General features: G+C 39.5%; 2 protein-coding genes across 3 annotated transcripts in view; one reads left to right on the top strand and one right to left on the bottom strand.

Annotated features, from left to right (window-relative positions):
- The window catches only part of LOC135700319 (terminal nucleotidyltransferase 5C), a 234,350-nt gene that overhangs the window by 68,234 nt on the left and 138,614 nt on the right, over positions 1 to 27,502 (bottom strand). The gene's annotated exons all lie outside the window — the stretch shown is intronic.
- Positions 3,653 to 26,473, top strand: LOC135700283 (uncharacterized). The gene is made up of 2 exons (XM_065220751.1): positions 3,653 to 3,773; positions 25,403 to 26,473. Exons 1-2 carry the CDS (start codon positions 3,653 to 3,655, stop codon positions 26,047 to 26,049), a joined length of 768 nt encoding a protein of 255 aa, XP_065076823.1. The 3' UTR covers positions 26,050 to 26,473.

Here is a 27,502-nt window from a genome sequence, read left to right as displayed (position 1 = left end):
AGAGAATTTCCCATTTTCAAGAGACATATTGAAAAGGCGTTCTAAAGGAAGGATGAGTTGTTCTGAAAGATTCTTCAAGAATACAGGTGCATTTCCGTCAGGTCCTGGTCCTTTAGATGAGTCCAAATTTTTTAGTGCATTGAGGACTTCATGTTGACATATTTGATTGACAGATATGTTGTTAGAGACTTCGGGAATGAATGCAAAGAAGTCGCGGTCGCGTTCTTTTTCAGAAAATGTGGTGTATACTTCCTGAAATAAATTTGCAAAGAGATTGCAGATTTCAGAAGGATTTTAAGCTACATTTCCATCAAAATGCATTTGTGACGGAAAATTATTACTTTTCAATTTCGTTTTTACATAGGGGAATTTACGTATTCTCGTCAATCTAAGCAGCGTCTGCACTTCTACTAGCATTTTCTCAGGGTCACGCACATATATGATGTGTCTGTTTGTTTACATTCATCTGCTGCTTGCTTCTCTATCCATTCCAATCGACCGAATTTTTCAAAACGTTTTGAAAGCGTTTTTACAACGCTCCAAACTTCTCAGGTGAGTGTGACTATTGTCGGCAGTCTCTTTTTCTTCGGCAACCTTCCCATTAGAACTGCGTGTTAACCAGCTGTTCTATTATCGGCAACTCGAAATCAATCTCATTTTGTAGTGCGTATGCTTTATTTGAAGAAAAATGTAGCATTGCTGGATTGCTCGATCGTTCAAATATAATCAGATTGAAGCTGAAAGGCTAAACAATCGTTTGGACACATTCAGGGAAGTGCGTTGATGGGAAAACATAGTGAAATTAACGTTTAAATTTTGGTTGCCGAAAACAGTCAATGGGTGCCGAAGCCAACATTTACCCTATTTGAAAAAGTTCTTAGGATATGATTTGACTTCATTTTCGACTTTACGATATTCTTCATGTGCAGTGTTAATGGCTGTGTTGAGTTGTTTGCATATGTTATGATAGTGTTGTAAATTTGTGCTAGTGCTTTCCTTTTTGTCAATGGTGTCACCCTAATGACAAAATAAAGAAAAATACGGGCCTAATATTTTGCGATAAGTAACCAAACCACCAATTTTTGTAATGGAATGGCTGTATAAAAAAAAACTCTATTGTTCGAGATGAGGTTCACAAATTATCATATGGTAAATTAATTTTATATTTATGTATTTTATTTCACTTACACAGTTCGAAAAAGTAGTGTAAATTTCTGATACTATGATGCACATAAATGGAGCATCATATATCATATGAGTTTACATTTAAGATCAAACTGCTTACAAGCTGCTAATTTAACTGAAAATCAAGTTTACATGCATGTCATCAGTAAAATTGAGAATTTTTGTCTGTGTATTTATTTCATCAATCAGCTTCTTATCCCATACCAATCCCATATGGGAAAAAAGTAAGCAATGAGAAAATGACAGTTGAAGTTACCAGGTGCGATTCCCATGTTTGAAAAATCATAATTAATTTATAAATATTTTTTTAAAGTTAAAATCAGTTGGATTGCAGAACCGAAGCAGAACCGTAACTTAACCTCTGGATGATTGAATTCAAGGATGAGACTGATAAGCGATTGTGTTGCATGATGGGATAAACTGGCTTGATGTTGTGTTCACATTTTTCACGATCAAAGTCCCTAGTTTTATCACATAATGAAATTAGATGACAATTGATAGTGGATAGCATTGTAGTCTCAAAATTGACTGTTATGCGATTACAGGAAGTGTAGACTATGTATAGGTTAAATATGGGTCATTTCACGCCAAGTTACCGAGAAAAAAAATACAAAAGTGTACTGGACTTCTTTCGATTTGGTACAAAATTCGGAAGAGATGTTTACACTGAAAAAAGTTTTCACTTAGTTTCTATTAGGAACGCACATAGTATTTTTCCAAAAACAAAAACAATGATTTTTACCTGAACATCACATAGCATTGGAAATTCTATATGAGAAATCATATAGATTTCATTGGACACATAACGTTCATGTGATTTAGTGGTGCAATTTCCAATTATGGGATCACATGAAAGTTATGTGAAATTCACATGGATATTTTCCACTGGTTATGTGATTTATTTTATGAGTGTAATTTTTTCTTCAAAAATTCAATATCACAGCAACTATACATAAATTTTTCTGTTTACTCTATCTTATGTAAAAATGACAAAGGAACACGATGAAGCTATCAAAAAATATATTGAAATCAAGTATATTCACAAAAAATCCCAATTCTGTTTACAGCTGGAAAATTAAACTTAAATTTGGCAACACTGTAAATTATTCTTCATGTTATTTTTACTTCAAAAACATTTGAAATAGTAGACGTGAAAAATCAGTTCTCTTACTTAGAAGAGCGGACGAAAAGAAAATTGAAAAACAGGTTTTTTTTCATAATTGTTGGCATTCTTTGTTTCAAAATTATTATTATTATTTAACTTTATTATGGAGGCTTTCAGCCTTAGGCTGGTTCGCCTCCACTTTGCTTCAAAATGCTGTATCTCAGGAAATACGAAAAATACTGTTTATAATGTAAAAAATTAAAGGGTTGTGTCCTAGACACGACCGCAGTATGACGTACCACACAAAATTGATGTTTTTCATGCATTTTTGACTATTATACTTTATTTTAAAATTTTCAAATATTTCAATGTTTCGGTTATGGTTCACTCAAAACAATTTAAACATTTTTCGACGAACGGTCTCCTTGGAAAGGTTCAGAGACCTGTCTGAGATCAGATCTTCAGATCATTCGTGATCTGGCACGTTAGTTAAGTTAGACTCGTAGTTAGGTAGGTTATCAAATTTTTCAAATAAACCAAAAAACACACCAAATACTAAATTAGAATATCCAATTAACAAAGATAAAGAGCCAAATAGGCTAATCAATTGAAATGTAAAATCAATGTATACACCATAATCAACAGAAATAAACGAAATTTTACTACTACTACTTTTACAGTAATTCATCAACATAATATCATCGAATATGTCTTTCGAGCAATTTTTTTTTTCTCAAATTTGAAAGTTTTGATGCGGGAAGAAATTAAGGGAAAAACTTCTAATTTTACTAATAATTGTGGTTTGTCTAAAATTTATTTCCCGGGAAAAAGTGATCGTCAAAGTCCATGTCTTTTACGGATTATTGTTGAGGGGGTTGTTATGAAGGGGGGGAGGGGATTTACAAACATTGCATTTTCTCATTCCTCATTGTGGTCACGGAATGCACTCCTCAACGCTTCCAGAAGTCGATCTACATTCTGACGGCGGTCGGCGTAGACGGGGAAACCATTGACAGCAAATCCACCTCGCTGCAGACCTGGCTGCTGGGATACGAGCTGACCGGTATGATTACGGTGCTGTGCGAAGAGCCCATCTTTTTCCTGAACAACAAGAAGAAGATCGACTTCTTGAAGCAGATCGAGAAAGACGGTGAGGAGGGCATTCCGTCTATGAAGCTGTTGGTTCGGGATAAGAACGACAAAAACAAGGCCAATTTTGAAAAGCTGCTGGAAGCAATCAAGGCATCCTAGGATAGCAAATCGTTGGGCGTCTTCTCAGGTGAATTCTGTGAATCGTGGCGAGCCTTCGTCAAGGACAAGAGCTTTGACACGGTGGACATCAACGTCCCAATCGGGTACATCATGTGCTCCAAGGAGGACTCAGAGGCTATCACCATCAAGAAGGCCTGTCTAGTGACGGTGGACGTATTCAACAAGTACCTCAAAGATCACATCATGGAGATTATCGATGCCGATAAAAAAAGTAAAACATGCCAAACTGTCGGAGCAGGCTCTGACGGATAAAGGGTACGTCTCCCGTGTAGATACCAACTAGTTGGACATGTGCTACCCAGCGATTATCCAATCGGGTGACAATCACAGTTTGTAGTTCAGTGCATTCAACGACAAGAACTATCTGCACTTCGGATCAATCATCTGTTCGCTGGGTGCGCGTTGCAAGTCCTACTGCCCCAATGTCGTCCGAACGTTGTTGAGCAATTCGACGGAAACGATTCAGAAGCACTATCACCCCTATTCTGTATTTCGTTCGAAACGAAATTCTTATACAAAAACATACAAGTAGGTTCAACAAGTGAAATTCGGTTTAAAAATTGTAAGTTAATTGGGTTGAGTGGAAGTAATAAAAATTCCGTGTGCCGTGAAAAGTAGTTTGGTATTATTTATGAAATCTCGCGTAACATTTGAAAAGGGCCTATCCTCGTTGATCGATTCTCTTCATCGACTTTCTCTTTGGTTTGCCATGGCAACATAAAAGAATTTCTCGCTAAGCTCGCAGCACATGTCGACAGAAGATAATGTTAACTTGCGCCTTGTTTTTTGAAAAATTCATCTGAACATACCAAATCGGTAAGATAAGAAACTCCGTTTCAGTTTGGAATTTGACTTCCATTGGTACACTGGCAGTGTTGGCAGAAAAAGAGATTTTTGAATAGCTATAACTTTTTTAGATACATTCTAGCACCGTACTTCCTTCGGCAAAGTTTCCAGGTACTTTATAGACTATATTTGTACATAATTAGTTGCACGGTTCAAGCACAGTTGTTCTCTCTAGGGATTTTTTTCCTTTGGATTGTTTTTTTCCGTCGATCTTGTTTTCCGTGCTGAGCAACAATGCTACCGACGTGCCAGGAAGGCAGCTCCCACACCTGGACCCTACATATCGACCCATCAACTCATGAACCGGGGACCAACGGCTTTACTTCCCATCCGAAGGAAGGCGTGATCAGAGATGTTATGCCTCAGAACATCCCGGCGGCGCCGACTGGGATTGAACCCAGACCTGCTGGGGTGAGAGGTAATCACGCTTACCGCTACACCACCGGCGCCGTCTCTAGGGATAAAAATGCAAAAAAATTGGTATTCCCATACTAATTTCCATACAAATTTCAAACGCAATGCGGAAAGCAGGATTACAACCAATCGTCTCCAAACTTTGCACAGTTGTTTGGGACTCTAAATGGAACCAAAAAAGGGTTGTTCTCGATTGGTGCGGTAAAGTTTGCGTTTTTCCATTTAACGATGACCCACTCTAATATAGATAAAAGAAAGTAGTGCTTTCTTGAAAATCAGGAAAAATATAAAATGTTCCCCTGGACCGGGGGTGCTTCAATCGTTCCAAAAATGTGGATTCTTAATAGTTAGACTAAAATAAGCATCTTCTCCTAATTTGCCTAATTTCCTCGGACACTTGGCACGGAATGACCCATATACATTGGTTGATGCACACGGTTCCTAATTGGGTCCTGATTAGTCTTCCAAAAGGTTCACCCATTTATTAAGAAACTGACTTGGCACAAACAATTTGAAGCTTTTATGGAAATTACTGTGAAAAAGACAAATTTTTTGTTCATATCTATCTAACAATACACCATATTGCTCTACTTTACTAGAAAAGACTGGGTGTGTACGACATTTTCTCAGTTACAACTTTACAGAAGATCGCATTTCAATAAAATGTAGGGAACACCATTTATTAAGGATTCAAGTAACTGATTTCTTATGATTATGCTATTGCTATGCTAATATCTCTGGTAGAAGGTCATCCCAAATTTGCTCGGCTATGCTCGGTTATGCTAAAAAGCGTATTTTTTGTTGATTTTTTAGAACATTAGAATACAAGCAACCACTTCGGGTTTTCAGTATGTTATTTAGCAACATTTCAGCTTTATTTTCGAAAATTTTCAGCACAAAATATTAATGTTTCCGCTGTTGGGAGCCCCTTTCTCCAAACCTTTACATTGCAAGACTGGGATCACGGATACTGTTCGATCAATTTTGCTGAATCTTCTGTCTGCGATGTAAAAAAAATAATTATCTAAAATCTAATATTGGATTTTTCGAATATTTTAACTTTTCGCTTTTTTGCGTAGCGATTTTTTCAACGAAAAATCAAACTACTACGTCTGTTATTTCTATATGGGGGTACACTTTGTGAAAACCAAAAATGGAAAATGTAACGAAATTATGAAAGATTTTGATCGTTAATAACTCAGCTGCCCCTGAACCAGTTCCAATAATTTTTATCAATAATCGATCAGAAATATTTCCACGCATCGATAGCAATGCTTCTGACTGTTGATTTTCAACAAGAAACTATTGAAAAAGTGGTTGTTGTCAAGCATTATCGAAAAACGTCGAAATAACCAACAAATCCACCAATTACGTACATGCGTACGCTGCTTCCCCAACACAGTAATCAGAGAGTCGTTAGTAGACGAATTAAGTCGAAGTGGCATTCGCCTCCAATCTTCGGGCAAGTGTGAATACGGAGGATGCAATTGCGTAACATTTTGAAAACTAATCGCCATATTCAAAACCACACGCCCCCAACGATCACACAAAATACTCTCCAGATTTGTAATCTTGTAACCAAATTTGGAAGCAGGGGTGAAAGTAATTTTTAACGATTCTCTTCATCGACTTTCTGTTTTGTTAATAGCTCGACGGCAAACACATTAGTTGATAGGGGAAATGGATGTAATGTCGGCCTAAATGCCCCTAATTTGGGCCCATACATAAATTCACATGCCCAACCATTGAACCGAAGAATATGGACCTGTACGGTCTGATTTGCTGGTCCAGTTGCCTACACGTCATCATCACCACCAAAGGCTTTAAGCCTGTGCTACCATCGACTGCTTTAAGGGCCTCCAAGATTTTCCAAAAGAGTTATATTTCTGAACATGTCCCAACTAAAATTCATATCAAATGGTTCTTTTCACGGCAATCATAGTCAAACTAAACAGTATAAACAGATAATATAAACATATTCGTACGCAAAACACAAGCTCCTGCTGCAATTAAAAAATAATATTTATTATATAAGACCACGTAGTCCTACGTCACCATTGCATACAACCCCAGAAGGCTGTCCATTGTAGTTTTTTTTTCAAACGTCACCATTTTGGTAATCTTGTGAATTTCGAAAAAATCTTGTGTTAAATTTTAGATATTTTAATGAAGAACTCAATGCATTAATTATTACTTTCAGTGCTGACAACGACGTAAGCAACAAAAACACCGCCTGCATCTGTATGATTGCAGGGCTGCCCCCAGCGTAAAAAATATGTTGAGCTGAAAATTTTCGAAAATAAAAACACTCTTGTTTTAGAGCTCTCAACAGGTGTTCCTCCTTGAAACTCTCCTGAGGGCTGCGCTCAAAGTTCGATTCCGTTGATAGTTTTCGAGGATCCTGAAATCCTCTTCATAATCATCATGAAATTTTCAACAAAACTTGTAATAATTCTACACACACGGTAATTGTAATCGAGTTCTAGTTAAATTCTCTTAGAGTTCTTTCTAAATAACACTTTCTTGGAACTTTTCTCTAATCTACATCATTCTGAAATCTCCAAGGGATTCAAATTGTATTTATGGTCATCGCCGATTTTTATCGAAATTCACAGGCTTTTACCGTTGATTTCGAATTTCTTGATTTTTTCCGGGTCTTCCCGATTTCCTCTAGCACTATGTTGAGAGCACGCAATAAGCTTGAAATGCGAAGAAGAAGAAGAAGTAATATTAATAAAGCGAGTAACGTACCTTGAATGTGGAGGGGCTTGAGATTAAACTCATGATGTTCTGCTCAATAAACAAAAGCGGTCGCTCTAAGGCCACCGAGCCCCTCATATCACACCATACCATCTATGATCGAGTTGTCGAGCCCGGTACCGGCGGTAACAACGACGACGACGACAACGATGACAAGGTTCGCAAAAGGCAGTGGTGGTGTAGTTGTAAGCGTGATCTCTTACCCCAGCAGGCCTGGGTTCAATCCCAGTCGGCGCCGCTGGGATGTTCTGAGGCATAACATCTCTGATCACACCTTCCTTCGGAAGAGAAGTAAAGCCGTTGGTCCCCGGTTCATGAGTTAATGGGTCGATAGGTAGATTCTACGGAAAGTTAATGGGTAGATAGGTAGATTCCACGAAAAACAAGATTGACGGAAAACAAACCAAGGAAAAAAAAGTTTTACAAAACTCACGATAAGCAAGAAATGTGACTATAAAGCCCCTTATTGTGAAAGTTTTTCTGCTCAGTAAGCAAAAACGGTTGCCTAAGGCAGCCGAGACCTTTATATTACAATAAATCACTTGTGAATAAGCATAATGCTATTACCATTCAAGCCCGACAACTGCGCTTCATACACCAGACGATCTTTCAAACCCGGAGACAAAACGCTACGAAAAAGCACTATAGCCTTCATTAAATTCTACATTTATGCGACGTTCTTACGTAAGACGGGAACAGAACCCATAAAACCTTCACATTTTTCAGGCTACCATGCCTCTTACATCACAATAAACTACGACTATCGCGATGATTGGTCAAGCCCTGGCAAAAGAAGCTATTCAAACGAAATTACGTCCTTGAAAGCAGTAAATGTCATTCAAGCGTACGTCATATTTTTTACGTAGAACTGGTTTTGAACGGTTGAAACTATGTCATTTAAAGAAGGAAGTAAAATCTAAATACGCCAATCGATAATAAATAGCTCTTTAAATATGCTGAAATAAATACTTTCCTAATTTTTTTATAAAAAAAATAATTGAAAATTGTACAAATGATAATTTTATCACTGTTTTAACGAAATAAACGTTTTTCCCAAACCCCAATCGTCATAAAAGTACCTAAAAAATTATCTTTTATTTGTTTTTGTAAAGTTAACTTCTTAAGAAGGGCATGACATAAATAATCCAAGAACCTTTTTAAATTTAAAAATATTTTTTTTGGATTTCAATGCAGAAAATTTTAACTTAATAAATCCTGTTAAAAGGGATCACCCGATATTATTTATTAAAACTTGATATAAATCACGACCATAGATCATCTCCGTAATTAAGTGAGTGACATATGGGTGATTCAGTCCAACTCTTTAATTCTTTGGAATAGACCGTAATAGTGTTCGACAAAGTTTTAAAAATGAAGCAAAGCAATTTTCAGCATTGGCCGTCAACTTTGAATTGGCAAAACTGATTTCGAATTGTTCACCAGACACAATTGACAACACTAAACAATTGAGAAAATTTCGATTCACCTAAACAATAGATTCCAGCATCTGAAGCATCAAAATGAAATAGGTTAATCCGGGTGCCCATTCAGTACCACAGTCAAATGAATTATTATTTCAATCAAGATCCCGCCTCCCAACCGCATTCGTAACACTAGAAAAAAAAACACTCACGTTTCGAATTTCAGTCACCTGTTCAAGTCCTCATCAGGTACCATAGGAGTTGCCAGCTATACACAACACAACTTCTCGTAACCACACAATTCAAGGTCACTGAAATCGAAAACTGGTTGTGGTCATCCAGCCGGTAGTGTGACATTCACTTTTTTCCCTTGGTATTGTCACACTTGCATCATGAGATTCCGAATGGGAGCGAGAGGGAGGCGAACAGAAAAAGGAATCGGTTTTTGATTATTTCCAGTTCCTTTGCCCCTCACAACACTCGAACCGTGCGTGACGTGAGCTTGTTTGTAGAGCAATAAATTGGAATTAAGTTTTATGGAGAGGCGAGGATTGGAAGCTGCTGGGAAGGCGCATGCGATGACTTCTGTTGGAGGAACAAAGTCCGAATGACTTTGAAAGTGAAAATAAGAGTGGAGTTCATCCAACTTCAACACCGAAAGCTACCTTACTCACAAAGCGATCAAGATCCGTGGAAACATACCTGAAACGAAACAAGGAAAACTTTTATTAGTTTGATGTATTGATGATGTCGTAACTTTGGCGTTGAATTTTTTATTCAGGAGGGTAATCGTTTTCCATTCGCAACAATGTTGTCGTAAAATGAGTTCACCATGTTGGGTAATGCGCATGCACGACTTGCTTCAGCCACCTGCCTTGCAGAAAATGCTTTTATCGGTGTCTTCATACTTCATCTTACCCACCGAATAGGGGCTTCCTGCTGTAGCAAGTCGTCACAGTCGCGTGCGGCACTCAGGTGTTGCTGAATGATTCAATTCAATTTACGGCGACTCAGCCTCAGCCATAGACGGGACCCAGCCGTACGTATTACAAGATGATGGGTACATGTCATGCAATACGGCTTTAGTCCAATTTGCATACCCACCATCTCGCAGTCCGAAGCCTATAACCGTGAAGGCAGGCGATAGGGGGGAAAACAACAAGCGGCAGGTTCTCAAAATTGTCTCGACCGACGATGTTCGCAAGTCGTCAGAGACAAAAGTGCTAACAACAGCAAGGGAGATGGATTCGTTTCCCCCCTTTGAAGGTGCTAATAAATTTCGAAGATGAATGGCCGAAGTGAAACAGAAATTCGGTGTGAGTCACGTCTGGATGGACGGAAATGGACGGTGACTATGCGAAAGACGATTTTTGGACTCATCCAATTGGATTCTTTAATTTTGAAAAATATATCGGTTTCTAAACATCATCCCAAGCCCTTTTACTTCGTTTTCTGAGCACAACGATTTTTTTTTTCGATCCCATTTACTTCTCTCTTGAGTTATAAATTAAGATTTAAAGCAAACTAATCACTTCACTGTCTGACACAAAACTAACATATTGACAGCTCACTCCCATACAAAGTACCACCGAGGGGCGCTAAGATGGTGATTTTCGTTTATGTAATCACACTTATTTAAAACAGTTCCAGTGCTCCAAAATTGATGAAATTTTGGATTTCGGTTCCATTTGTGATGTCGATTACGAAAATCCAATTACCTTAAAACCCCTAAAGAACCCAATTCGTTGATATTCGCGCATTTTGGGTTGTGTTATCAAAAATGGTCGTACTGTTCGGAAAATGGCTGGTATCATGGTAGCATACTTATCGTACAGCAGTTAATGTAACTTTTGCGATACTTATTGTAAACGTCATCATGTAGCTGCAATTTATTTTGATGAAAGTGTTTTACTTTGGAAAACGATTTGATCATTTTTGGCTTGCTAGTTTGCTAGTTTGTCCGTGAAAAGTTCATGTATGGGAATTTTGGCCTATGGCTCGAAATATTAGGTCCATCAGTAAAAATCTCCTGTTCTTTAATTTTTGTTTAGAACAATGCGTTATCTGTATCTTATAACATAATTGGATATTTTAGGTTGTTAAAGAAAACTTGTCAAATCATGTTGTTCTTCGAAATCTATGTATGGGCCCAATATAAGGGACACTTAGTCCAACATTAGGGACATCAACTCTTTATCTTCTGTGCAAAAATAATCTATGCTTATTTGGAAGATGATAAAAAATAAGTATTCTTCACGATAAAGTCACGAATGACACAAGAGGCTTAAAGTGACAATAAAGCTGAAGCAAATTTCATTATCATTTTATGACCGGCACCACTTAAATAGATTGAAGGAGGTGGAACAAAAAAACAAAGTACAAAAAATATAATAATAATTAAATGTATTGATACTTAATAAATTGATAATAAAAACAATAGTTTGAGTAGTTTTTGGAAAAAAGCACAGAATGAACAATAATTTTGAATAGGGCTGATACTTTTATGCCCCTTCAATAGATGAAATTTTTAACATTTAATAAAAATAAAATTTGCATCAGCCAAATAAGAAAAAAAAGGACTACGGGGTCTTATATAATAAATCTTATTTGTTAACTGTAGCAGGAGCTTGGGTTTTGTGTAGGAATAGAAATTCGAGCGGCGTTCTCTCTATTTATACTCTTTAGAATGACGCGCTCGACATAGATAGCACACAGAAACTCACGAAGAGCTACTGGTTCCGATCAATAGCGGTGCGACTTCATCTTCCTTCTATGGATGCTCATGTGGGCTGCAGCTCACTGCTTGCAGGCAGCTTTTTGTTTTGTACTGGAGAACAATGTTCAACGCCACGCGCCGAAAGCACTGCTGCTGCTGCTGCTGCTGATGCCGACGACCGGACATCACCACACACGATAATTGGAACTGAATCCGATCAGTGGTTGAGGTCAGCCTTGATCGCTAACTTCTTGCGGGGAGCCTTTCGTTGTGTACCGGAGAACACCACCACTCACCACGCGGTGATTGAATAAATACCGTTTGGTGAGACCGGATGCAACTCAACTTGGAAATCTGTGTTAGGGAAATCGCTTTCCGCAGGCAATCGGTTATAATTTTAATTAACATTCGTGCATTTTTCAATAGCGACATTTAAAAAAATTATAAAGTCTTGAATTAACAGGTGCGTAGGAATATTTCTGATCGATTGGTGATAAAATAATTGAAATTGGTCCAGGGGCAGCTGAGTTATTAACGTTCAAAATCTTTCATAGTTTTGTTACATGTTCCATTTTCGGTTATCACAAAGTGTACCCCCATATAGAAATCAAAGACATAGTCCTACGTCAAAATATCTTTACTCACTCTCCGGATTAAGTCTAGATCCAGAGGACGTCCTTGGGAAAATCCAGAGGACTTTCTTGAGAATATTCAGAGCACTTTCTGGATAAGTTATTGGGCCATTCGAGTTTAGTTCAGAAAGCCTTCTAAGATAAGTTCAGAGGACTTCCTGGAAAAGTCCTGAAGACTTCCCGGATAAATCTAGAGATACCTTCCAAGGACATCTAAGGTAAGGATTCCGAGGTAAGTCCAGATAACTTCTTAGGCAAGTTCAAAGGAATTCCTGGAAATGGCCAGAAGGTTCCTAATTTAAGTTTTGAGGACGTCGAGGTTCTATACTTACCTCCCTGGGTAAGTCCAGAGGACTATCAGTGTTAGATTAGTGGATTTCCATAGTTAGTCCAGACAGCTTTCTGAATAAACCCACATAATATCCTGCTCCATTCCAAAAGACTTCCAAAGTAGCTTCCGTGGTTTGTTCAGAGGACTTTCTGAAAAGAAAACCTGATGGCTTTTTTGGTAAATTCAGAGGACTTCCAATATTAGTCCAGCAGACTTACAAATAAAGTCCACAAAACTTCCTAAGTCAATCCAGAAGACTGCCAAAGTATTTCCAGAGAGCGTCCAAGCTAATCCAGAGGGTTTCGTTGGTAAGTCCATAATATTATCGGGGTACGTCCAGAGGACTTCCAGAAACTTCCGAGGCAAACCCGGAAGACTACCTGAATAAGTCCAGAGGACTTTTGAGGTTAGTCTGCAGGACTTCCGAAATTAGTCCAGAAGGCTTCCTAGTTCAGAGAACTTCTTTCCCGAAGTAAGCCTGGAGGACTTTCTAGATAAGTCTAGATGATTTCTGAGGAATGCCCAGTGGACTTTCTCAAGGAAAAAATTGAGAATTTCCTGGGTAAATTCAAAGGATTTCTTAAACCAGTCCAGAAAACTTTCGGAGTCAGACCTCACGATATCCGTAGTTGGTCTACAAGAAATCTTCAAGAAGGCTTTATGGAAAAGTTCATAGCAGTTTTTGGGTATGTCTAGAGGACTGCCGAACTTATTTCAGAAGATTCCAGAGGCAAGCCTAGAGGACTTCCTGAAATCCGAGGTTAGTTCAGAGGACTTCCTGAACAAATAAAACCGAAGGACTTCCTGCACGGCGAATGAGAATGACTCAAATTTCAGTTTAGTTAACTCATAAATCACATAAAGTGCAGGAACTCAGCGATGAGCAGGTTTACCAGGAACAACTTCCCGAATATGAGAGAAGATTGGATTCACTCAGTCTATTGATACTACTCCTAGACTGAGTGAAATTTTCGTCAATTTTCCTCATTTTCCGGCAGATGAGGAAACCATGAAGCAAACGTACTCATCGATGAGTTCCTGCACCTTTGGCGGTTATGAGTGAACTAAACTCTAATCTCATTCATCGTGTGGGTAAGTTCAGATCTTCTTTAGAAATTAATCTTCCTAAACATCAAGAAATTAGACTGCCTAAATTAGAAGACTTTATAAGCTAGGTTACAAGGCTTTCATAGATAGTCAAAAAGACTTCTAAGGTATGTCCAAAAAAACGCCAAAACTATGTTCAGAGGCCCTCTTGGGTAAGTCCATAGTACTTTCTGAATATGTGCAGAGGACTTCTGAAATAAGTCCAGAAGACTTCCAAGGTAATCTCGAAGAACTTGCTGAATTAGGCCTGAGGACTTGCGAGGTAAATCTAAAGGTCATCTGAAATAAATACAGAACATTTTTCGGGTTATTCCGCTTCCATGAAAAGACCAGATGACTTCCAAAGTTAGTTCAAAAGAGGTTAGTCTGGAGAATATCCGAGCTAAGTTTGGAGTGCTTCCAAAATAAGTCGAGAGCACTTCTGAGGTAAGTCCAGAAGACAGAGAAAAAAAAAAAAAAAGGAATTCGTTAGAAAATTCAAACGACTTCCAAAATAAGTCCGTTATTAAGATATCCGAAGCTAGTTAACAAGACATCCTTAGTAAATCCAGAGCACGTCCGAGCATATACCAGAGGACTTTCTAAATAAGACCAGATGACTCCCCCGGTAAGTCCAAGCGACTCCTGGGGCAAGTCTAGAAGATTCCTGGGGTAAGTCCAGTGTACTTCCCGGGTAACTTCCCGGGTAAGTCGAGAGGACTTCCAGGGTAAGTCCAGAGAACTTCCGGGGTAAGTTCAGAGGACTTCCGGGGTAAATCCAGAGAACTTCCGGGGTTAATCCAGACGACTCCCGTGGTAAGTCTAGAAGATTCTTGGGGTAAGTCCAGCGTACTTCCTGGGTAACTTCCAGGGTAAGTCCAGAGAACTTCCAGGGTAAGTCCAGAGAACTTCCGGGGTAAGTTCAGAGGACTTCCGGGATAAGTCCAGAGGAATTCAGGGGTAAGTCCAAAGGGCTTCCGGGGCAAGTCCAAGGGACTTTCGGGGCAATTCCAAGGGACTTCAGGGATAAGCCCAGAGGACTTCTAGGGTAAGTCCAGAGAACTTCCGGGGTAAGTTCAGAGAACTTCCGGGGTAAGTTCAGAGGACTTGCGGGGTAAATCCTGAAGACTTCCAAGGTAAGTCAAGAGAACTTCCGGGATAAGCCCAGAGGACTTCCAGGGTAAGTCCTGAGAATTTCCGGGGTAAGCCCAGAGGTCTTCCGGGGTAAGTCCAGAGGTCTTACGGGGTAAGTCCAGAGGACTTCAGGGGTAAGTCCAAAGAACTTCCGGGGTAAGTCCAGAGAACTTCCGTGGTAAGTCCAGAGGACTTCCGGGATAAGTCCAGAGGACTTCCAGCGTAAGTCTAGAGGACTTCTGTGGTAAGCTTAAAAGCTTTCAAAATGGTGCTTAAACGCCAAATCAGACCAAATACAGCCATATACGGTAAGCATTAAAAACACTTATTAGCAAAAGACCCCAAAAAGAACGTAAACATGATGAATTTGTTTGAAGAAAATGACTTCATAGCTTGAAAATTTGGTCTATCAATAAATGCCAAATTAACTTTAAGCGAAATAAATAGTCCTACATGCGCTAAAAGTATGCTGTCATTGCAAGATTTACACCCATATGCTAGAATATCGATCATAAAAACGCTAAACGGTCGTTTAATGCCAGCAATGAATGCAGAAACGCCAAAATAGGCTAGAATCGTCTAAATAACTTTATTTAAACCTGAAATGAACTAGCCTACGGCTTAACATCTTATAAATAAAGAATTTAAAAAACTTTCTTTAAACAAAAGCAAACAAAAAATCTTCAAGATTGGGATCTTTGGTAACGCAAAAATTAATGTTTGGCAACCGCCAAAATTATCCCAACAAACTCCAGAATTACCTAAAATCATCAATGGCTTCAAATCACCAAAATAGATTCATAAAATGGCAAAAATGGCCTTAGAACCATCAATATGGTTACAAATTGCCTACCAATAATTTATTTATAACGCTCAATCGCGTTAGCTTTACGGAGCCGATTAATACATGTATTTTTAATCAATGAAGAACAAAGCAGAGAGTCACGAATGAGTTTATTTTTCCATGGTAGGCGACTGCTTGCTTGCTAGAAGTTGTCAAAATATCTTTTAAAAAAATCGTCAAAAAGCGTATAATCTTCAAAATTTCCTAGAATTGCCAGAAAAGCAAGTTTGATTCGTAATTGCAACATATAAGACCTGCATTATTTTTTTATTTTGTATGAAGGATGACCAGGTTCTTTTCTGATTTGTTTCAAAAAATGACTTTCAAAAAATGAGAAATAATAAACGAAAGGTGATGAAATATACTTTTAAGAAAAAAATATAATGATATAAAAAAATTTGGGTTTTTTATTGAAAACATTGATTGTATTTATTTTTCATGGTTTTCGTGGTTTGTAGACAGAGGGCAATATATGGTTTTATTTTTTCCTTGAAAATTTTGGCTTTTTTAAACAACATATAAAAAAATCAGTGATGGATTTTTTTTGGGTTATGTTTTTTTAAGTTATCAAGTTTTGGGTTTTCACTCAATACTCCTATGAAACTAGATTACCATGCGTCTCCAGTTATTTGCTTGATATTTTGATCTTTGAAATCGGCACAGTGGTTCAAAGTTATGAAAACACGTGCAAGCTACCACTACCTAGCATGGAAAGCTGGATAGTCAGAATGACGCTAAATATATAAAAAAAAGAAAATGACTTATTAAACACCGATATGACTCTATAACGTCCATCAATAACCTTTAAAACGGCAAAATGGCTTTGAACTGTGAAAAAAGGCATGACCGTAAAATCTCAAAACCGGTCTTCCAAAGTAACAATTTTGGTTTTATGAGAGTTCTGTAGACCATGATTAAGACGTGTAGAATGCTTTAAAACCTCGATAAAACTTGCAATACTACTTGGGTTGAACTGCTAGAATGGCTTTTGGAAATGCCAAAGCAGATTAAAAGGTGAAACATTTCACAACTATAAAATACAATATTTATTTCAGTTTCATCAACTATTTAGGCTGTGTTCCATTCAGTGAATTTTCACTTGAAATTTACAAATTGAAAATTTTCAAATAACCCTGCTATTTAAGCAATCTTATTTCTGACAGACAAGGAATACATTTTCAGTCGATTGTCAACGGAGGGTTTTTCGAACCATTTAATTTATTTTCGGAGGGCCAATGTTAAGTGAAAATTCGCCAAATGGAACACAGCATTAATAACTTGAAGATCTTGCTGTTTTCACTAACAATAATCAAACACCAGGCAGGTTCTTATTTAAACTAAGTATTGATGATATCTACATGATTTTGATTTCTGACCTGTTTCCATATCATTTTAACAGCTGGGACCCACCGGTGGGTTTTAACGCATAGATTCAAAAACACTTCATGAGTTCAACCATCTGTGGTACTTCCCGAGTAAAGCTGGATATCAAATTGAAATCAAAATTTGCTGTTATGATGTAACTTATTTTGAATACACCAAAGTTGATCTCATTTTAGTTGACGCAGGAAAAATGAGAGCTAAGTTTTACACTGTTAAATCAAACGGAAAACTAATCCCGCTTTCGATTAAATCAATTTGATTACTGATTTTGATTTTTTTTTTTATTATTATAATCACTTTAATGCTCTTGGGTTATTCGTGACTTGTCTGGGGGTGAGATTTGAACACGTGACTTTGGCGTGAGAGGTATGGATTCGAACCACTATGCCGGGGTCGCCCCCATTTTGAATTATTAATATTAAACTGAATACGGGTCTGGCGATAATGGTTACCACCCATGCTTCTCACGCTGAAAAACTTAGGTTCAAATCTCACCCCGGACACGTCAAGAATGACCTAAAATGTGTTAAGCAAAATAAATAAGCAATAATCGTTAGTTCAACGATCGATGAACATGCATTAAATTTTCAACAAGACCTTAACAGCAAAACTTGAAGTTATGTTGTTTTCATTTCAACAACTCTTGACTGCGTAATGAATGTATAATATGATATCAGACATATGTCGCGACAATTTCATTAATTCGACCTTTCATTATGATAGGAACTGCAAACTTCAATTCCGATTCGCTTTCATTTTGTTAACCGACTTTGCTCGGGTGTCCAGCCACCTTCCAAGAATCGAAACCTTCGCATGCCGTACATAAATTTGCTGTCCAGTTACTTTCAATTTCGAATCGGTTCACTTTCGACGCGTGTTCTCCTGGTTCACTTACTCAGTGCGTGTGTCCGAATCGTCAGATTTCGTGACGGTTATAGGCCTGTCTAATACCTCAACCCCCCACCCCTTCCATTGACACCCACACCGTGCAGGCACGTTTCTGCTGCCATGCATATCGATTGGTGTCGATGGAGTTGGACGTCGTTTTCTGGACTTCCTCCAGCACCGGGCGGCGCGGGGCGCAAGCAGAGGTGGTGATGATAATCCACGGTCAAGCACCAAAACATTCGCGCAATGCGAAGACGACAAAGCACAAGACGTGAACGTGCCTTCTCACACACATATTGCAACACAATCCACACCGGGTACGGTCGACGGGGGGAAAACACCGGAAAAGTCGACGGGTCACGTTTTCGCTGCCGCCCTATCACCTACCAAACAATCGCGCACCGAGGCAGCTCTCACTCTTCCTTTTTCCCTAAACCGGAGCGCGGCCACCACCATTCCGGAGCGCGCACACGTGAGGCCGTCGGGAATGTCAACCGTTGCCGTTTGTTGGTTCCGTTAGGCTGTGTGTGTGTGTGTGTATGTTGAAGTGATCGATCGATGGGGCGTTGTTTGTGCGAATATTTGATGAAACCTTACACGGGGCCATTGACGTAGGCTGTTCGTGGAATTAAGAAACAAGGTATGGAATCGATAGTGTTGGTTCATTGCAAACGATTGCAGTCAAATTTATGTCTTACCTAAAATTCAAAATTTTTTAAGTTTTAAATTGCTGCACTAGAGAACGTTCGTCTCCGAATTCTCGGCACGGATTTCAATATTCCGGAGATGCAAAGATCGGAAAACTTCACAAGTTGTATGCTTCTCTACCGTAAAATTACACGGTGTGATTCGGTGACAACAAACGCCACCGTAAAATGATCACCATGACCATTCCATCAGCGAGAGTATAGTTTATGCAATAATTACGAAAAACACTCCCCACAAACGATCGGTGCTCTAGAACTCCTATCGCGCGCCCGGCAGCCGTGCCAAGTTCAAGTTCAATCAGCTGTTTCCAAGGCACTCGGTATCAGCACGGAGAGCTGTGTGTGCTGCAGTATTTTATCAGCTGTTGTTCCGCTATATCGACCAAGACCAACGCGGCGACGACGACGGTGGCGGCGGCTGCAGTTCCAGCTCCAGTTATCTGCTTGTGCACGGAGGAGGGCTCGATGCTTAACGGCACCCTTCTCGTGTCTGGTGTGCGTCATTAGCGTGTTTGGACGGAGGAGCTGTGAAATACAGCTAATCTAGCTCTTTCCCTCGCGTGATGGCGGTTCTCCGCCGTTATCAGCGCTAGCGACGCGACGCGGGGTAAAACCAGCAATTGTAGGAAAAGATTTATTTGTTTGTTTGTCAATCTCCTCCGCGCACACATACGAGAGAAATCACAAACTGTCGAATGTAGGTGACAGCAAAATTTCCAAACTTTCAGGCTGTAATTTGCTTTTCGAATCCACACACTTTCTTCTGAGACCCTCATCCGATGAATGAATTATCCAATAACTCGCAATCCGATTCGGCAATTATCCAAAAGTTATCGCATTTGAACATCCCGTGGCGTGGATTTCTTCTCCGGACCAGCAGCAGTGCGTGTCCGATTCCGAGTCAGCTCACATATTGCGAAAGATCATAAATGGCGCTCGGTGATGAAAAACGGCCACAAAAGCGCTTCCCGCGAATGTTGCGATTTCCCTGTTTTCACCAACCCCAACCCCTCTGCAAGAACTGGCCGATCCTCTGCAGCGCTGGGGCTCAGCCACTTCGATGGTCACGAAGAAGATGATGGTATCAAATTATGGCAATTTTGACTCCGCCAGTCAGTCAGTCGGTGGTGAGAGTAGCCATGGAAAATAATCAACTCGAAAGGTACCTATATAATGACGAACGAGTTGTGTCTGACGGTTGCTTTAGAGGAGATAACGTGCGGATTCTCTTGCATAACAGCTCGCCTGCAGAGACCGGTTTCTGAAAGCTACTCAGCTGTTGTTGATGCGCCTGCTTCGGCTTGTTCATTGATCAATTTGTGTTTCTTCCTCAAGACTAGTCATAAGCTTTGTTTGCCAGATGGAATCATTGACGTTTTGGTTCAGTGGTGTCCATTTGGAGTCTTTTGGACAATCTTGTCATGTCAGTATTGAATTAGGAACGGAAGGCTTTGGTAACTCTCATTTAGGGGAGAACGGCACATAACGCACCCCCGGGGTAGGACGCACTTTTTCATTTTATTTTGAGTTTTACTTGGATTTTTTAATCTGATTCTAGGATTTATCGTGCAGGATTTTAAGTTCAGATGCTATGCTAGAAGTGCTGCTTGATAAAACAACAAAACAGTTGCGTGAAAGCCATGAAAATCACAAATTATAGTCAGTTGTATACAATCGTCCCCTACTAGATTGTGTAAATCTTCCAATGGCAATATCATATTTGAAAGCATCCGCTCCATTCTGCAGATGAAAATGAATCACCTGCTGAAAAATATTGCCGTTTACGATTGATTCAAAAAGTTTTGAAATGCAAGAAATAATAGCAATTCCACGACAATTTCAAATGTCTGATTTTGCGCCAGATGTGAAAAGAGGTACCAAATAAGATGATTTCCAAATTTCAGGGAATTTTCCATTTTTCAGAGGCATGATGGAAAGACGCTCTAGAGGAAATGCGAGTTCTTCAGAAAGGTTTTTCAAAAATATGGGTGCGATGCCGTCAGCTCCAGATCCTTTCGATGCGTTTAAATTTTGTAGTGCATTGAGGACTTCATGTTGAGAAAGTTGGTTGACAGAGATGTTTTTAGAAATTTCAGGAATGAATGCAAAGAAATCGCGGTCTTGATCTACTCTGGAAAATGTGGTGTATACTTCTTGGAAGAAGTTTGCAAAGCGATTGCAAATTTCAGAAGAATTCTCACCTACATTTGCATCCAAATTCATTCGCGAAGGAAAATTGCTACTTTGTTTAATTTCGGGTTTACATAATTGAAAAAGTTCTTAGGACATCACTTGACTTCATTTTCGACATTGCGGTTATAATCCTCATATGCAGAGTTGATGGTTGTATTTAGTTGGTTGCATAAGTATTGATAGTTTCGCAAATTGGTTTAAGTTTTTTCTTTTTTGTATAGTTTATGAGCTTTCTGTTTTTATTCTTAAAATTTTTCAGTTGTGGATTGAACCATGTGGGTAGTTTATTGTTTTGTGTTCGTCTTCTTTTTTTTTGTTGTTGGTACATTTTCTAAAATTAGGCTTTGAAGAATTGAGTGAAACTATTCTACTTCAGTATCGACATTTCCTTCAATACTTATTAAATTCTGCCAATTTATTGTACATAGTATACGTTTGGCTTCTTCGCAATTTGCTTTATGATATTCCGGCACTTCCTCGTATTCCCAGTCGCTGGAGGAAGAAGACTTTTGTACGAAGATTTTGTATTCAATTGCTGTGTGAAACACTTCAATTTTCCACAAAGTAACCATTGGCAATCTATTTCACGTTATTGGATGTATACAGTTGAGCACCGGTCACGGAATAGCCACTTATTTGGTTAAGTGTTTGCTTTGGTCTAATACTAGTACTAAACCAGTAACGTCCTTGTTACTTTTTATGCCTTGTTAATAGTGATATTGTATGTTTCAAATAAAAAATATGGTTTATGTTCATACAGTATATATAATCCTTTTCCTTTCCCTCTTTTCTTTTCCGAAAGGGAGTAATGGCGCTATAGCCATAAGGCATAAAATGCTTGGACAAGAGCTAGTGCTTTTGTCCCAACCGCCAGAGGAAAAATAAGTACCACTTAACCTGTCTAGCCTAGATCGTGCCAACAACCAACCAATCATATAATTGCCAAAAACGGAACGTACGGTACGAGATACTCACAAAACGCGACGCGAGATAAGACGCTTATCGTTCTTACAACGTTAAAACAGATTATAAACCACCATTCTGTCGACCGATTTCGGGTGCGATGCTGAATTTTGGGCATGGCGTTATGGGAGGATCATCTTCATTCGTCAGCACCTCCTGTGTGTTGGTTATCTGCATTGATTCCCATGCGTTGATGTGAAAAAGCTTTCTGACAGATTTCATCTACTAAAGGGCGAACACGAAATTATTGCGACACATTCAACAGGGCATAACTTTTTTACCATTGGGTAAAAATCAACCAAATTTTGCACACTTTCTCATTGATGTGTATTGTGTACATGCTGTCAAACTCGAAGTCGTGTTTTTCTATTCAACGAAAATGGAGGTGAACCAACGCGAGTTGAGAGAACAAATTCATTCCAAACACCTGGAATTTCCTGACCTGTCGCACCGGCAGTTGGGAAAATGTTGAACATTCACCATTCAACCGTCTCCAGAGTGTTGAAGCGGTTCCAGGAGCGGTTGACGTTGAACCACGGCAAAGGAGCTGGAAGAAAACCGGGACCGGAGAAGAAAAAGACGGAGGGAAAGGTGAAGCGGATGATTAAAGCAAATCACAACGTCTCAAGCCGTGATTTGGCTAAAAAGATCGGCATGTCGCAGAGCTACGTCCAGAATGCAAAGAAGAGAGCTGGACTACATACATACAAGGTACAGAACTTCCCAAACCGCGATGAGCGGCAACAATCGACGGCTAAAACTCGGGCACGGAAGCTCTACGAGAAGATGCTGACAAAATATGGCTGTTGTGTGATGGACGACGAAACGTATTTAAAAGCCGATTTTAAGCAAATTCCGGGGTTGGAGTTATTCACCGGCAAGAGCAAGTTTGATGTGGACGACAAATTTAAGAAGAAGAAAATGTCGAAGTTCACCTCCAAATATCTCATTTGGCAGGCCATCTGCTCTTGCGGACTGAGGAGTGAGCCTTTCGTGACAAAGGGCACAGTAAATGGCGAGATCTACAAATCTGATTGCCCTCGAGAAGCGCCTTTTGCCGTTCTTGCAGCAGCACGACGAAGCTCCGCTATTTTGGCCAGATTTGGCATCATGCCACTATTCTAAAAGTGTCCTGGAGTGGTATGAGGCCAATTCTGTCCATTTTGTTCCAAAGGACATGAATCCGCGAAACTGTCCGGAGCTGCGCCCGGTGGAGCAGTACTGGGCAATAATGAAGCGGGAACTTCGGAAGAGCAAAAAGACAGTCAAAGACGAGAAGGACATGTTAAGAAAATGGAAAAAAAAACTGAGAAACTGGTACCGGATGACACTGTAAAGACTTTGATGGAGGGCATCAAGCAAAAATGCGTTCAATTTTACACTCAAGGCTCCATCGATTAACTTTTCTTTTGATTTTTGAAGTAAATATATGTATAAAACTACCCTAAAATTTTGGTTTGATTCTAAACATTATAAGAAAATTGGCATGACATTTTCGGTGTCGCAATAATTTCGTGTTCGCCCTTTATTTGGTGACCAAAACCCGTTGTGTGTGCCACCACAGCTGATTCATATAATTTTCTGTTGTCGATAGCATTTTTATGTTTGCCCAATGTACACAGAGGAGAAATTCTGGCAGGAATTTTGATGTACCCTAGACTGCTCATCCGGCGGGACCTTGTCCTTTAAGTTACACAACAGGTCGCGTAAAGTGTTGACGCTTTAGTGAACTATATGAAGCCCTTGTCGTTTGAGTGTGTTTTTAATTGTGTTGGTGACTTTAGACTAAAATATCATACCAATCAGACTAAGTCCTTGCTGTCCGAAGAAGTCATCTCCACTCTACTCGATCCATGACCACACATCGCCAGCCTCGTAGTCTGCGAAGGGTCCGCAGGTCACTTTCTACGTGGTCGACCCACCTTGCCCGCTGCGCGATTCTTTTTCTTGTTCCTGCTGAACAGAATTCTTACGACGTGTCCAGCCCACCGTAGTCGCCCAATTTTTGCAGTGTGGACGATAAATGGTACTCCCAGCAGCTGGAGCAATTCGTGCTTCATTCGCCTCCTCAACATTCCGTAATCCATCTGCACTCGTAGATGGTACGCAACACCTTCCGTTCGAAAACACCCCCGTCCTCCACAAGGTCCGCCACGACCATAGTCCAGGTATCGTGGCCGTAGAGGACCACTGGTCTAATGAGCGTCTTGTAGATAATCACTTTCGTACGGCGGCGAATTTTATTCGACCGGAGCTTCCTCCGGAGTCCACAGTAGCCACGATTTCTTGCCATAATGCATCTCTGCTGATATCATTCTCGGCAGTCACCAGTGATCCAAAATACACGAGCTAGTCGACCACCTCGACGGGGTGAGAGGCTAAGATTGTCTTCCCTAGAACCTCTTCCTCTCATGTACAACGTGTTTCCGAAAGTAAACAGGACTTTAAACAAAGAGCAAAGACTTATTCTTTCGACGAATCGACTTTATTTTATTCAAAATAGTCCCCTTCGGCCTCAATACAACGATTTGCATGATCTAAAAGCATATCAAAAGAGTGTTTATGGCCTCGAAAGGGATGTCCTTCAGGTTGGTGGTATAAGCCTTTTGGATGTCTTCAATGTCGTTATGATGCTTTACTTTCATCGGAAAATGTAATTTTCCGAACAAGTAGAATTCACACGGTGCCAAATTAGGCGAATACGGGGCATGATTGATGGCTAAAACGCGTCACAAGCGTCAACCGATGCGACGGACCATTATCGACCAATACGATGAATCAATCATAGCGGCCTCATAGCCTAGTCAGTAAAGGCACGGCATTACCAATCCGGAGTCGGCGGGTTCGGTTGGAAATTTTCTCGTCTTCCGTGGGCAATACAGTATCATTGTACTTGCCTTTCCATACAATATACAAATTCATGCCTTGATATTGGCATCGAAAGAGCTCTCAATTAATAACTGTGGAAGTGCAATTTTTAGAAGACTAAGTTGAGAGCACGCAATAAGCTAATATGTGCTAAGCAATAAGCTTGAAATGCGAATGATAAGAAGAAGAACGATTCATCAAATGCTTCAAAGCATCAAGGTAGAATACAGAATTAACCATACGGTCAGTTGGAACGAACTCTTAATGAATAAAAATCCTCTAAGGATCGTAGAAACAAATCAACATTGTCTTCACTTTTAACTTCTTTAAACGGCTTTTTTTCGAACTTGGCTCGCCTGGAGGCTTCCATTCGGCATTTGTTTTCTGGATCATATTGAAAACACCACGTTTCGTCACCCGTCACAATACAATGCTGTACAAGTAGTTTTTGTCCTTTCTTGCCTCCTTAATGATGTATTTCAAATATTGAATTCTCAGCAATCATCAAAATAACATTCAAAGTGTTTTTTATGGAGATTTCGTTTTTATGGCTTTCTCAGTCTAGGGTAATTCAAACAGTTAGTTTTGCATTGCCCGACGTTTCGGCCGTTTATTGTGGCCTTTTTCAGCATCACACCAATAGTTCACCTTCAGTCCAGCTTTCCACGGCCCATGAACGACACGAAAACAACAACCAAATTTCGGAACAACTAAAATACCGATCAATGCCAAACATCCCAATCTTGACGTCAGCACTTGCCGCAATCCTAAAAACAGAATACCCTACAGTAAAAATAGCTCCAAGAACGATCAAAACAACCAAAACACTCCTACAACCGGTAAAGGATCCAATAGTACCACAACAACAACACAACGTCATCTACAGCATCCCATGTAGGAATTGCGAAAAAGTTTATATTGGTATGACCACAAACCACTTAAAAAAACGATTAAGTGGACACAAATCCAATATAAATAAACTAGCAGAAATCCTACAAACAACACAGCACATCCATGCGAAAACCGCACTTATACAACACATAGCAGATCACCAGCACACGTTCAATCTTGAAGGTACAAAAATAATTGATCGCACCTACCGAAGTTCTGCTTTATCGATGCTAGAAATGTGTCATATAAACAACACATCTAACACCGTTAATTATAGAACAGATGTAGCGGGGCTAAACACAACGTACGCTGGTATTCTACATACCGTGAGAGCTAATCTCTCACGCAGAGAACGATCACGAAACAATACACACAGTCAAGTTGAACAAAGCACGAACGAGTCGACATAGATGAGCTTTATCTACTTTTGTGTATGCTTTATCCCACCATCTTCTTCAAAATAACCGTTGTATAGTGTAGTGTCATATAGTGTCCTATGTTAATTTATATTAAACTCAATGTAAGTCCAGTAAAACAAAATACCGCGAAATAGTACCTTAACAACATTTAAAATACAGGCACCATACAGGAAGCTCCTCCAAGCTAAACACGCTTATCGTGGCAACAAACAAAAAAATTTGACGACAAACGGTAGACTGTGTATGTTCATTTTATATCAATGTTTAATGTTAGTAGTAGTCTCTATAGGTTGTAATATTTTTCTAGTTTACCCTTGAAAAAGGCCACAATAAACGGCCGAAACGTCGGGCAATGCAAAACTAACTGTTTGAATTACCCTAGACTGAGAAAGCCATAAAAACGAAATCTCCATAAAACCAGTCGAACAACCAAATCAGTGTTTTTTATGTTACTTCATACGCGAAGTTAACGATTTTCAGAGTTGGTTGGAAATGCTAACATGAAGCTTTAGTGTGATGATTTATTAGCTAGAGAATGATCTTTAGAAGAGGGTAGGTGGATAGTTCCGTTAGAGTACGGCAGTATGAAAATTGAATAGAAGTTGAAAATGAGCGAAGGGCCATTAAAGCGACAGTTTTCAAGATGACGCACATTTTTGCCTGTGGACTTGGAGACATACTTCAAGTCCCCGCGTACATCGTACGGGCTAGGCAAAAATGTGCGTCATCTTGAAAACTGTCGCTTTAATGGCCCTTCGCTCATTTTCAACTTCTATTCAATTTTCATACTGCCGTACTCTAACGGAACTATCCACCTACCCTCTTCTAAAGATCATTCTCTAGCTAATAAATCATCACACTAAAGCTTCATGTTAGCATTTCCAACCAACTCATCAAAATAAACTTATAATTGCAATTTCCAAACCTACGACTGGATGCATTCCTTAAAATAACAACTGAAGTGCGGTAAAAAATCGGTAGAACTGTTTCAAACACACAGTTGGTACTTGAGCGGGTCGGGTTTCATCTCTTTTTGCCAGTGGTGGCGGGGGGGGGGACACCCCTCACCATCCCTCTCCAAAGGGGGAGTTTGGTAAAGAGAGATGAAAAAACCGATTTGTACCTTCCTTAAAAGTTGTTCTAGCTCGCTATTCTACTATCTATATGCAATTTTCACACTGCCGTACTCTAACGCAACTATCAACTCTACACTTTCATCTACTCCATCTATCGTATAAAAATTACCACTACAGTCTGTTATTTGAAATTAGCATCTTCAACAATTGTTTGACCATTTGAAACGTTTCGGAAAAGTGTTTGCCAAGTTGGCTCTTTGTTCGATCGACATTTTTGTACCGACACTGCGAGCAGACTGTAATTTGATTCGCAATAACTTGGTTTCCATTCATCCGACTGTGATGAAATTTTAAAACGACTGCCAATA

The sequence above is a fragment of the Ochlerotatus camptorhynchus genome, unplaced genomic scaffold (genome assembly GCF_037179485.1).
Source record: "Ochlerotatus camptorhynchus isolate MF236.1 unplaced genomic scaffold, CSIRO-AGI_Acam_v1.1 ptg000132l, whole genome shotgun sequence".
Taxonomy (NCBI): domain Eukaryota; kingdom Metazoa; phylum Arthropoda; class Insecta; order Diptera; family Culicidae; genus Ochlerotatus; species Ochlerotatus camptorhynchus.
This window is presented reverse-complemented; position numbering and strand designations above follow the sequence as displayed.

What these genes read in the sequence shown, in the direction of transcription:
- LOC135700283 (XM_065220751.1), top strand. Translation starts at nt 3,653, where the DNA reads ATGTGCTCCAAGGAGGACTCAGAGGCTATCACCATCAAGAAGGCCTGT. An exon ending in TATCGATGCCGATAAAAAAA is followed by an intron (nt 3,774 to 25,402) that starts GTAAAACATGCC and finishes GTTCACCTTCAG; the next exon opens with TCCAGCTTTCCACGGCCCAT.